General features: G+C 37.2%; 1 protein-coding gene across 1 annotated transcript; it reads left to right on the top strand.

Moving 5' to 3' along the window:
* The first annotated feature begins 922 nt into the window (after window positions 1-922).
* Window positions 923-4,774, top strand: LOC112193666 (FRIGIDA-like protein 5). Its single transcript, XM_024333889.2, has 4 exons — window positions 923-2,407; window positions 2,775-3,167; window positions 3,841-4,016; window positions 4,136-4,774. Exons 1-4 carry the CDS (start codon window positions 1,000-1,002, stop codon window positions 4,619-4,621), a joined length of 2,463 nt encoding a protein of 820 aa, XP_024189657.1. The 5' UTR covers window positions 923-999; the 3' UTR covers window positions 4,622-4,774.
* Window positions 4,775-13,605: the final 8,831 nt, after the last annotated feature.

Here is a 13,605-nt window from a genome sequence, read left to right on the forward strand (position 1 = left end):
TAATAATAATAATAATAATAATTGTCCACCTGTATTCGGCAATTTTATTAATCAAGACTTGAGGGCACAAAAGATGATGATAATAATAATAATAATAATCCACTTTTACACCAAGTAAATGTAGAACTTCTTCAGCGACTTTGTTCATGATAACAAAAATCATGAAAGAGTAATGAGGTCATGAGTAAAGTTAACAATGGGTAAAAAATTAACCTAGAAATTGTATTTAGCATAACTATTTATTAGATATTCAACTATGGTTGGATTTCATTAAACAATCAAGTCAACTACATCAAATCAAATCTTTAGTAAGAAATGTACAAATTAATGCTCCATTAAGTAGTGAAATGAAGAAGAGAAGTTTACTCAACACAAAAATAAGCTCGATCTCTTACATTTCTATTAGCCATAAATTGAAAAAGAGTTTATATTCGAAGTAATTATTCTTTTTGTACTTTTATCGTCTAGTCTAGAAATGAAACTATCATAAAATTACTTTTTTTTCTTCTTCTTTTTTTGGTTGTCAATAATCCATTAATAAACGAAAATGTAAGTAACAACATATCATGACTTACACTCGAGATTTACATCAAAATTGAGTCACGGTACGTTAGCTAAAGCAACTTAAATGTAATTATCCTAGAATGCAGCTTTAGTAATAACCAAAGTAAGGATTATGGACCAAAATCCTCCTTAAGGATTATGGACCATTGTATTTCGATATGATAATCACCCCTACAAAACGAAGAAGGAGAAGGCCTCCCATCAGATTCCGAAACGTGGCAATCTGCATGCTTGTGTGGGGTCCCGTCTGAAATAAAACGACGTCTTCTTTCCGAACCTGGTAACCATAACGTCCTCTGTTAACTTGCCAAGAAAGCTTTTTTCACACCCAAACAAAAATCCAAACGCTCTCTCTTCTCTTCTCCCTCTTCACTCTCACAGCTTCACATTCTCTCTCGAGCTCTTAGGGTTTTCAGAACCGAGCCGAGAGGAAATATGGAGAATGATCCAGACCCGGAAATGGATGAGTTGGAGGCGAGGCAGAGGAGCCTAGGCAGAGCCTTCGACTCCTTGAATGTCCAAGCTTCTTCAGTCCTGTTGTTCACCGCGCAGTGGAAGGAGCTCGAGGACCATTTTGAGTCGTCCCGGAAGGAGCTCCGGACCCGGTTGGCGGAGCTGGAGGAGCGCGTGAAGCTAGTCGCGGAGGTGGAGGCTAGGGCGGTGAGGTTGAAGACGGAAATGGAGGCTAAAGCTAAGGACTTGGGGGAAATGGAGGAGGTGGTGGAGCAGAAGCGGCGAGAGGTTGAAGAAGGTAATAGGCAGTTGTGTTGTATTAACTTGTTGATTGAAGAAAACAGAGAAGAGCTTAGAGTTTGTGAGAGTCAGTGTTCTCATTTTGATAGATTGGTTAAGGAGAGGTCTAGGAAGTTGAATTGGGTTGAGAAAAGAGTAGAGGAGAAGTTGAATCGGGTTGAGGTGGAAGAGAGGAAGTTAGATGAGATTAGGGGGTTGATTGAGGAGAAAAGGAGAGAACTTGAAGAGTGTAAGGGTGAGTTGGAGTTGAAAGAGGAGAGATTAAGGTTGGTGGAGAAATCGATTGTGAATTGCGATAAGATACTTGATTTGAAGGAGAAATTGGTTAGTGTAGTGGATTTGAAGGTGAAAGATTTCTGCTTGCTGGAGAAATCGATGGAGGAGTGGTCATGTAAGCTTGAAATGAAGGAGAGGGAGCTCGAAGGATGTGTTACTAAGATAGAAGCAAAAGAGGGACAAGTTGATAGAAAGATTGAGGAGCTGAATTTGGTTCATAGCAAGTTCCTTGATGAGGTTCAGTTGAAGGAGAAACATCTCGGTTCACTTGAAGAATCGGTACTAGAGCGCGAGAAGGATTTGCTTTTCTCAGTCCAGAAGTTAGTACAAGAGTGTTGCCAGGGAAGTGAGTTCACTAGGGATGGAAGAGGAATAGAGCAGTTCATGGATGAGCATTTGATGAGAATTGATTCCATGTGTATCGAACTGTCAGCGATTCTTAAAGAGTCCTCAGACCCGGCGAAATTGGTTTTGGATGCAATGCAGGGGTTCTATCCGGACAACAGGGAGTTACATTTTGATTTGATGGTTAGGAGAAGAGGTTGTTGTCTTTTGTTAAAGGAGTTGAAGACAATCTCCCCACAAATTAGTCCTCAGGTGAGAGAGGAGGCAACAAAACTGGCTGCTAATTGGAAGGCCAAGATGACAGTGGCTAGTGACAATGACTTGGAGGTTCTGGGCTTCTTGAGGCTCGTTGCTGCTTATGATTTGGCTTCTATTTACGATGCCAAGGAGCTTAAAGGGCTTCTTTCTAGTGTTTCTAATGGTCAGCAAGCAGCTCATATAGGCCAGGCCCTTGGTTTTGCTGCACCTGGTAAGGTCTTTTTACTCTTATATGTGCTTTGTTTTTGTGCTTATTCATATCTGACTCTGTTTGTTTTTTAATGTACTAATTTAGAATCGACTGCCTATAACATGATTTTATGATAAGACTCATATGGGTTATATATCATATTTCTTACCCGTGTTAAGTTAATAAATAGACATCTATATCAGCATTCAACAACAACGATGCCCTTGACATGTTATGAGATGTGATAGGCCTCTAAATCTTTCTCAGTTTACAACATTAAACCATTTAGTTTATTTATTATTTTGGAGTAACAAAAATTTTCCATTGTCTGGCTGAAATTGAATATAGTTTCATTTTTCTTATTTCGTTACTTGTTTGAGTCTTGTAGCATCTCTTCAAAGTTCGCTAGAACCTGCAAAACTCGTGTTGGATTGGATGCAAACTGATTTATCACAATACTGGACAAAAGGTGATGTTTGGCTCGAAGCAACTTCAATCAAAACCTGCATTTTTGTATTACAGCAGCTAATGAGAGTCGTCCCCCATGTCGGACAACATGTGAAAGAGGATGCAATGAAGTTGGCAGTCCAATGGAAAGCAAAATTGAGAGCTAATGCTGAAAATGCCTGGGAGATTTTGGGCTTTTTGCACTTTATAGCTGCATACGGGTTGATTTTTACTTTAAATGTTGATGACATTGTAACGCTTCTTGGGATGATTGCTCAGCATAAACAGGCTCTAGAATTCTGTTGGAAACTTCCTTCTGAAGATAAGATCCCTGGTAAGTTCTTGGGATTGTCTCTCATAGTGCCCTGTTTCATTTGACTCTATGTGGTTGTAACTATATATGAGTATGTCTTAGATGCCATAATTGTGTGCATTTCCTAGGGCGATAGTTTTCTTTTTGTTGGTTATACACTGCCTTCTTGAGCAATTGGGTCAAACATGCATAGCAAATGTCTTGAAGATCGATTCTTGAACAACCCAGTGCAGTTAATTTTGAGGAAATATATAATGAAGTCAAGTCAATGAGAGATTCTTTACAGGCTGATTTTATTATATATTGTAAATTTTTGTAAATGTGGTTTGGATGCTCAATGAATCACTGATTGGTTTGATATCTAGTTCGTTGGGACGGGAGAGTTTTATGTTAAGGTTTTTTGCCTCACCGATGTTCTTTGTTGCCCTGCATAGTATTGTTGTGTTCGAACCTCTTCCTTTTCATCCTAACATGTTTTCTTTTCTGATAGATCACTTTCTTTCTTTTCATCTGAAATATGTTATTCTTTGCTTATAGATCACTTTGTTTCTTTTCATCTGAAATATGTTATTCTTTGCTCATAGATCACTTCTCTAACATTACCTTCTTTAAGCTTGGTACTGATACTTTGCCATTCTCATTTTGAAAGTTATATATAGGTCAGTTTGATGGATCAATTTTGTTTTACATATAGGAGAGTTTATCCACTGTCTTGTTGAAAGGAAGCAGCTGATGGAGGCCATTGGATTGATTTGTACCTTCAAATTAATTAACAGTATTCCCCCAGTGCCACTCTTAAAAGAATACGTGAAGGAAAAGATGAAGTGTTGCAGAGATGGTAACACAAAAGAGAAATTACATGATGAAAAGGTACCTTAGCTCTTCTCTGGATTGTCCAACATGTGCTACTTAATAATTAATATATAGTGAAAATCTAGGAGAATCCTTATTATTTATGTAGATTTATCAAGTTTTACATATTCTCACAGGTTAAGGTTGTGGACCAGCACATAACTGATCTAAGAGCGGTCATTAACCTCATCAAAGACTACAACCTGGAATCGGAATATCCATCTTCGAATGTTGAAATGGAAATAACTCAACTGGAGAAAGTAAAGGAGAAATGGAGAATAGTTCAGTCAGGGAATGTGGATAAAGAGCAGAAAAGAGGAACCAAACGTCGTAGCAGCACTCCCCCCACTAAACTCGAACCACAACAGCAGCCCAATAAATCTCATCGGACAGCTGTAATATCTCCTAGGCCTCATCCATTGCAACTTTACACCCCGGTGTATCTGCAGCCAAATGCTTCACCTTTGCTGTTACACTCCAGGCAGTTTGGCACCATTCAGAATGCTGGAATACTCCCAAGTCCTAGTTATGCTGGAATACTCCACCCAAGTCCTAGTTATCGTCCTAATCTACCCCCATGGAACCACCTCCCCAACTTTGGTAGTGCCTTCTTTCCTTTCTGAGCTGATATCATATTACTTTTGTTCATATATCCGTTTTGGAGAACACTTATTGGAGTGAATGTATTTCAGAACCCTTGACATAGATGGATCAATACTAGCTAATTAAACTGTGTGTTGGGAAGTTTAATATACATGTTTGCTGTTATAGGATTCTGGGTTAGTAATTCTATTTGCAGCACAGAGAGAATATTCTGGGGTAGTTCATGAACATTTTGCTGACAAATGAGTCATGGTTAAAACCTTAAAACTAAAACCTTTCGTAGTTTGATGCAATCTTATATGTTTTTTCTACTTGATGTGTATCAAATGTGTTGAAATTAAATGATGGATCTCTCTTGTATATTGATTTCACGGAATGAGTACAAGATATAGACTAATTAAAGAACAGCCAGACAAGGAAAGCCATAAAAACAAAGAGAAAGCCACAAAACAGGGAAAGCCATAAAACAAGGAAATATAATAAGACAAGGAACTATAATTCAACAGCATTTAATAAAATGTCTTCCATATTGTGATGTCAAATTAATCTTCTTTCTCAGTCTGCACTAGTACTCTCGTAGTGCTCACTGCTCACTGCTCACAGCTGCTAGTGACTAGTGAGGCTGGTATTTCACTGTGTTCTGTGTACATACTGCACTTGGCTACAGTACGAGCCAATAAAATCCCGACTGCTGTATTTTTTGTTTTTTGTCAAATAAATTAGTGTTTTACTCACTGCATTAGAGCAAATGCATCCATGAACCAAGGGCAATTGCTGATTTGCCAACCAAATTGGTACAACCAATTCACTATTTATCCAAAATTGGCAATTGACTACAGCTTATACAATGCAACAATGAAAGGCAATTTGTTTGCCAATCTACTGTTCACACTTCAAATTTGAATAATTCATTAATTCAAAATAGTGTTAAACTTATGATTTAATTAATTAAATAATTATAATGAGATTAATCATACAATATTAATATGAAAAAGTTAATGAATAAATTTAAAGAAATGAAGAATGAATTAATGGAGAGGTAAAATTTTCAGAAATTTTGGTGTGAGAAATTAAGGTGAGAGAATTGATATTTATATAATTTTTAAAATAAATTTAAGATTTTTTTTTACCTTCAGATTTATTTTTAGGGTGAAAACAAAAAAATAAATAAATTTTATTGTTGTCATTTAATTGCAGCCATTAGATCGAATGATCCAACGTTAGATATTAAATGAACATTATCAAATAGGATCAGTCAAAAAAAAAATGTTGGCATCAGGCCCATGTGGCACTTATCAGTCGGGCAAACGTTGAGGCAATTATCAGTCATCGAATTGCCTGGGCATGTGGCCCCCTCCAATTGCCTGGGCAGAAATCTACCGCTGCATTGCCTAAAAATTGATTTTCCCCAATTGGTCCACCAATCACCCCTCTGCTGCATGTGCTCTTAGTGAATTGGCCGTTGATGAAAAAACAGAGTTGTGTATAAATTATGTATGGCATGGCATAATTTTTTTTTATATTTAAGACAAAATTTAATCGTAATCCAATGTGAAAGCGGTTTCTTTTTTTTTAAATGTCATTTTTTATTGTTTTTCTAAATACGGTAAATTGTCAATCTCAAATCATTCACGAGTGTTTAGTAAAGTGGACAAAAAATAAAAGTTGAGAAAACTTACATGTATGGCCCCAATATGATATGTTTTAATTTTTTTTCTTCTAATTTTAAGGAAAATTAAAACGGAAATCAATGTGTGAAAGTGGTTTATATATTGTTTCTCAAATCACATGATCGATCTTTCACTGTTTTTCAAAACCGCGGCATGATCATTTCTTTTGTTTTTAAAATTGTCAATCTCGAATCATCTACTAATGTTTTAGTAGAGTGGACAAAACAGAAAGAAGAGAAAATAATGTCTCTAAATTACAACGTATGGTCACAATGTGATATGTTTTATTTTGTTTATTTCGGGAAAAAATTGATTAAGATTGAAATAAATGTGTTTTCAGTGGATTATATATTATTTCTCAAACTACGTGATCTCCCATTGTTTTTCAAAACTGCGGCATAATTCTTTGTTTTTGCTTTCAAAACCATCAATCTAGAATCATCCACCGTTCTATAAAAGGGGACTCAAGACAAATGGGTTGTTCACTCAAGTTTTCAATTCTCACTGTCTAGCTAATTGCTTGGTTAAATTTTATTTCGCACAACAAAAATGATAATAGTCGATGTTTTTCAAACTGCCGTATACCAAGATGAAGAAGTAGAAGATGACGCAATTAAAAAGATTTCTTATAATAGCTGAATCAATCATCGAATCAATGATTTACCAGATTGGAATAGAGGTATAATACACATCTAACTTTGAAAATACTTATATTCATCTTATTTACAAAACTGAAAAGACGTCTTCTTTCACTTTGCATTTTTGTATTAGAGCAGCTAATGAGAGTCTTCCTAATGTCGGACCACAGGTGAAAGAGGATGCATCAAAGTTAGCTGTCTAAGGGATCAGAAAACATTCGTGGTGAACGGAGAGGACCCTCAGTCCTAGAAGCTTTGCAATCTCATCTGTAGTGAATGTAGAAAGTAATCCATATGTAGCTATAAACATTAAGAAACCCAAAATGTCATTGGCATTTTAAGCAGCAGTCAATTTCTACACCAAGACAAATGTCATTTGTGCTGTTGTAAATCACACTACAAACTCATGATATGTATAGCATCTCAGTTCATACTAGGGTTTTAGCATTCGACTAAAACCCATTGTAAAGTCTCATAATTCAACATAGTGAATGAATATACAGACCTATACATTAAAACTTCTATCTTTCTACATTTCATAATGGAAGTTATAGATTTCTTTCATGATATCAGAGCCCTTGCCTAACGGCTCTCTGATATCCAGCTATTTTTAGTTATTCCAGTTTATTCATCTATGAAATTTCCTTATGTTCCAAGTCAAATTTCACCTTTCAATCTATTTCTATATCATCTTCCTTTCCTTACAAATTATACACCACCACGGCGCATTCTCTCCACCACTCGCTCCCATGTACTTCAATTCAGCCACCACCTTCAGACCCTTCAAAAGGGCACCCAGACTACGCATGTCTACCTTCAATGACTCTCAGGATTACAGACTCAGCCCTCTATCACCAGAATTACCCATTGATCTTCCTATCATCATCTTCACTATATCATCTTCACCACTTCCCCCTCCCGTTCCACCCGTCAAGAGAGCTAATCCCATACCTCAAACCCATCCAATGGCAATAAGATCCAAAAATAATATTTTCAAGCCCAAGGCCTATACAATCAAACATCCATTCACTTCTGCCCCTCTCTCCAAATGCCAATCACCCACGATCCCTCATACATATACTCAAGTAGCAATACAACCTCAATGGCTTCAAGCTATGCATAATGAAATTCAAGCCCTTCATAAAACCAAGACATGGACTCTGGTGCCTCACCAACCCCAACACAACCTCATTGGTTATAGATGGGTGTTTTAAATAAAAGAGAAGCAAGATGGATCCATTAAGCGATACAAAGCTAGACTAGTCGCCAAAGGCGTCCATCAAAAACTCAGGATCGACTTCCATGAGACATTTTAGTCATGTTGCCAAGCTTGCAACCATCAGACTCATTTTGTAAATTGTTGTCTAACATGATTGGTGTATTCAGCAACTGGATGTCTCTAATGCTTTCTTGCAGGGTCAGCTCAATGAAGAGGAATACATGGTTCAACATCCAGGTTTTCAAGATCCTTCCAAACCTAACCATATATGTGTGCAAATTGCACAAATCACTTTATGGCCTTAAACAAGCTCCAAGATCTTGGTATGAGGAACTTTACCATTTTCTTCTCTCACTCGCTTTGTTGCTTCCACCTCTGATTTCTCATTGTTCTTCAAATTCGATAGCTCCCTCACCTTCCTTGTTCATGTGGATGATATCATTCTCACAGGAAGCTCTCCGCAATACTGCTAATCCCTTATCGATCAAATTGAGCTCCCAATTTGCTATGAAAAATCTTGCTCCTGTTCGATTCTTTCTTGGTATTGAAGTATAACGAACACCTTTTGGCCTTTAACTTTCCGAATCTAAATACACATGATTTCATGCTTGAAGCAAAACTGTTTCCCTCTCCAGCCGCTACAACAACCCTTGATAATAGAACCTGGACTTTATTATCACAAGGCTGCTTGCTAAGTGTTGCAAGACTCCATTCATTGAACCTGGGAAGGTGTTGCTCTGCTTTACGCAGTGGGTGGGGCTGCTTGCAAATCTCTCATTGATGGGTGGAATGATGATTTCCTCAGCAGCTTGATTAATAATATCATCTGATCTTCCACTGTTGTCTCTTTTTTTTTTTTTTTTTGTTTAATCCTTAAATTGGTGGACTAGACAATAGTGGTGCTTGCTTGATCACGCGCGCAGAAGAACTTTTCCTTCGCCCGATGGATGCCATGTGAAATTATGAAGCACAATAAAGCTTATGGTGTCTTTGTCGGCTGTTACTCTCGATGTTGGAGCATTGCTTTCCAGTCTTTTGGTGATGTTCTGCTTTACACGTCCCCACAACATTGCTAGAAAACTCCTGCAGTTTTGTACTTTTAAGGCTTTCCTTGCTGTACCTTTTCTCTTCTTTGTTTCTTTGCCAGGAACCTTCTAGATAGTTCTGCTTGCTTGTATCACTATGCATGGTTCCATGTTTCCTTGGCTGGCTTTGGTCTAGCCCTCCAGCTAGTTTGTAAATTTTGTTCTTCTTCCAATTAATAGTTCTTGGGGGACAAAGTTCGTCCCCTAAAAAAAAAAAAAAAAAACCTTGATAATAGAAATGGTGATTCACTCAAAGAACCTTCATCCTACAAGTCCATTGTAGGTGCCTTATAATACCTAACTTGGACACTTCTAGATATTTCCTACTCTGTGAATCGAGTCTGTCAATTCATGCAAAATCCTCGTACCTCTCATCCCACTGCAGTAAAAAGGATAATGCAATAGCCTAAAGGCACTTCTGAAGTTGGCCCTTCTCTGATGCTGATTGGGGCAGTTTTCCCATTGATCACTGATCCACTACTGGGTATTACATTTTCTTTGGCTCTAACGTGGTCTCTTGGAGTGCCAAGAAGCAGCATACCATTGCTCAATCCTCTACTGAGGTTGAATAGAGCTTTGGCATACTCACTTGCCGACATCGTTTGGCTTTGCTCCCTTCTTAAGGAACTTAACATCTATCTTCACCATCCCCCACAATTTGCCTATGACAATATCAGTTCCATAGGCCAAACTGCCAATCTTGTCTTAATTTCATTTCCGAACCAAACACAGAAATATGGATTATCATTATATTCAGGAATTTGTGACTCATCAGCTGATTCAATCCATCACATTCCATCTCAGTTCTAAGTCGCTGATATCTTCACTAAACCTCTCCCAACTACCCATTTTCAAGAGATCAATTCCAAGCTGACAACTTGTGTTCCCAGTGTCAGCTTAAGGGAGGATATGTTAACGATATAGGAGTGAAATGTAATTCCAAGCCTAATATAGGAGTGGAATACAACAACTATCCTATCAAAAGCCAACAAGCAACACTTGCCATCAAGTGTGCTCACACCGTTATCAAGACATAGTCTGAGCTACAAAGCAGAAGTCTGAATAGAAAGCAGAACACACCAAGCCAAGACAAAAGGGAGCCTTTACATCAAGATAAATGGAATGAAATTTTTTTTTATTTAAGACAAAATTTAATTGAAATCCAATGTGAAAGAGGTTTTTTTTTTAAATATCATTTTTCATTGTTGTTTATAATTACGACAGCTTGTCAATCCTGAATCATCCACGAATGTTTTAGTAGAGTGGGAAAAAGAATTGAGAAAATAACGTCTCTAAATTACATGTATGGCCCCAATGTGATATGTTTTAATTTCTTTTTCCTAATTTTAAGGAAAATTAATTAAGACTGAAATCAATGGCCGCCTAGACGGCCCAGTACCATTTAGTCTAGTAGCATAGTCTCTCCTTCATAAGTGGGAGGTTGTGAGTTTGACTCACGAAAGACTTGTTGTAACATTTGAGTTGTGAGAGATTATTCAGAGCACCGCCGTGCATTTGCACCAACATAAATGAATGGTTAGATTCCATTAAATACACTTTTTGTTTATTAAAAATAAAGTTGATAATAAATATCAAAGGTTAAGATTATTTTATAAGGGTTGAGTCACTTACATCGTCGGTACATAGAATAATTTTCATTGAGTTGTTTATCTGATAAAAAAAAAAGACGGAAATCAATGTGTGAAAGTGGTTTATATATTGTTTCTTAAACCAATGATCTTTCATTGTTTTTTAAAACTGCGACATGGTCCATTATTTTGTTTTTAAAATAGTCAATCTCGAATCATCCACTAATGCTTTCATAGAGTGGGCCAAAAAAGAAAGAAGAGAAAATAAAGTTTCTATACTGTATGGTCAAAAGGTGATACATTTATTTATTTATTTATTTATTTATTTTTGGAAAAAAATGGTTAATTAAGATTGAAATCAATGTGTGAAAAGTGGTTTATATATTATTTCTCAAACTACGTAATCTCCCACTGTTTTTCATTTTTGCGGCGTAATCCATTGTTTTGCTTTCAAAACCTCAATCTAGAATCATCGACCGACCTATAAAAAGGGACTCAAGATGAATGAGTTGTGTATCCAAGTCTTCAATTCTCATTGTCTAGGTAATTGCTTGGTTAATTTTATTTCTCACAACAAAAATGATAATAGTCGATGTTTTTGAAACTACTGAATACCAAGATGAAGAAGAAGATAATGATGATGAGGTCGAGAAGATTTCTCAGAATAGCTGAATCAATCATCGAATCAATGATTTACCAGACTGAGCAGAGGTATAAACCACATCTAATTTTGAATATACTTATATTTATCTTATTTACTAGACATAAAAAATTACAAATTTATATACATACAGTAAAAGAATTTCACATGTACATAAATTATGCGTGGAATTTTAATATTCATACATAAAAAATACTAACCTTCTTAAGTCTTAACAAACACTATTACACAACCAATCTCTTTGCATTTCACATCATCTCTTAAAAACAACATAATGTTCATGAACATATAATGCATGAATCCATCTTAGTTGTCATCAAAGCTCTAATCACTTATAATCTTTCTCACACAGATGCTCGACACGTGGAGGCGTGGGCCTAATCGAAGCCTGCCCTGTCTGAAACTGAAATGACGTCTTCTTTCCCAAGCTTTTTCGATTTTGAAGTTTACTGTGAAGTGGAAGGAGCTCGAGGACAGTTTCAAGTCAACCAGGAGGGTGCTCTGAACTCGGTTCAAGGAACTAAAGGGTCGGGTGAAGGAGGTGGTGGAGATGGAGGCAAAGGAGGAGAGGCTGAAGATGGAAATGAAGGGGAGAGAGGAGTTGGGGGGAAATCGAGGAGGTGGTAGAGCGGAGGAGGAGGGAGTTGGGGGAGAGATAGAGAAGAAGGTAGTTGAGAGAGGTTAGGGATTTGGAGGAGAAGAAATTGAGTGGTGCTAGGGGGTTGATTGAGGAGAAGAGGAAGGAAGTTGAGTTGAAGGAAGATGAAATGAGGATGGTGAAAAGGAGGGCTGAAGATTGTGATGGGGAAATAAAGCTAATTAAAAGAGGAGAAGCTGAGTTTGATTGAGAAATCGAAAGAGGAAATGATTCATGCAGCGGATTTGAAAGGGAAAGAGTTCTGTTTGCTGAAGAAATCAATGGAGGAGTGGTGGAGTAAGCTTGAAGTGAAGGAGAGGGAGCTTGAAGGATGGGTTGATAAGTTGGAATCGAAGGACACTAGCTAGCAAGCCCACCGCCGCTGTTGTGACAAAACCACGTCCACTCCACTGCTTGAATGTCGAAAATCGATCCAACATAGAAAGAGCAGGAACCACCAACTCCAGCGTCCACACTCGCCAATCACAAGGATTAGGATATCTTGATTCCCAACCCGGATGCCTTAGCCACCATTCATTTTGACTACTAGAGATCCCCAAGCCCCCGCTTGCCGCCTCCTCAAGCCAATGAACAAGCACTAGCCTAGCTGGCAAGAGATCACTATCAACCCCGCCACAAAGCGTCATAGAACAAAGAAGAAGGAATACCATTCCCCACAATTAAAGACCACGTCATCGAAAGTTGTCGTCGCCCACCAAGAAGCCGAAGAGAGGAAGTAAGACACCTTTACCAGCCAATTTTGCTGAGTCGTTGCCAATGCACAACCCTCATTCTCTCTCTCGAGTATTTAAAAAAAGAGCTAATCTCTTTTTACATCCATAATCTTTATACGTTAAATAAGTTGTGGCTCTGCACTTTTAATTAATTTCATCTATGCTCTCCAATTTAATCAATCATTTCCAACCATTAGGTTTTTTGTCAAGTATTTTGTAAATTGGAAATGTGGATCAAATGGGTTCCCATGTATGATGATGATTCACTAATGTGGCATGCAAAATTATATCGTATTTACTATAATTTCAAAATACATCACACAATTGTTGGCAAGAAAGCCAATGTTTAGACAAGATTGATTGAAATTGGTAAGTACAAGGGCATATATGATGAAACTAAAAGTGCAGGGACACAAATAATTTAGGGTGTAAATTATGATCAAGAAGGTAAAATCAAATTTGCCCTTAACAAAAAATTAAAAAAAGAGTTTTGTATAAACTATGTAGGGTGGTTCTAGTTGGATCTCCATATTAATTTGCTATTTAGACCTCTCATACTTAGTACACCTCTAATTTACTTGTTAAAGCTAAGTAGACCTCCTTATTTTTACCAAAATGTCCTTGAACATGAGATATAACAATCTGTTATTCTACTTTTATCTCTATCTTGAACCACGAGAAGAAAAATGAATCAAAATCACATGAGATTGCTTTCTTTTGAGTAGGTCTCTCCTCCACCAAAATTAATCAGATTGTTGGTTCTCGATCTTG

The sequence above is a fragment of the Rosa chinensis genome, chromosome 3 (assembly GCF_002994745.2).
Source record: "Rosa chinensis cultivar Old Blush chromosome 3, RchiOBHm-V2, whole genome shotgun sequence".
NCBI classification, from domain to species: domain Eukaryota; kingdom Viridiplantae; phylum Streptophyta; class Magnoliopsida; order Rosales; family Rosaceae; genus Rosa; species Rosa chinensis.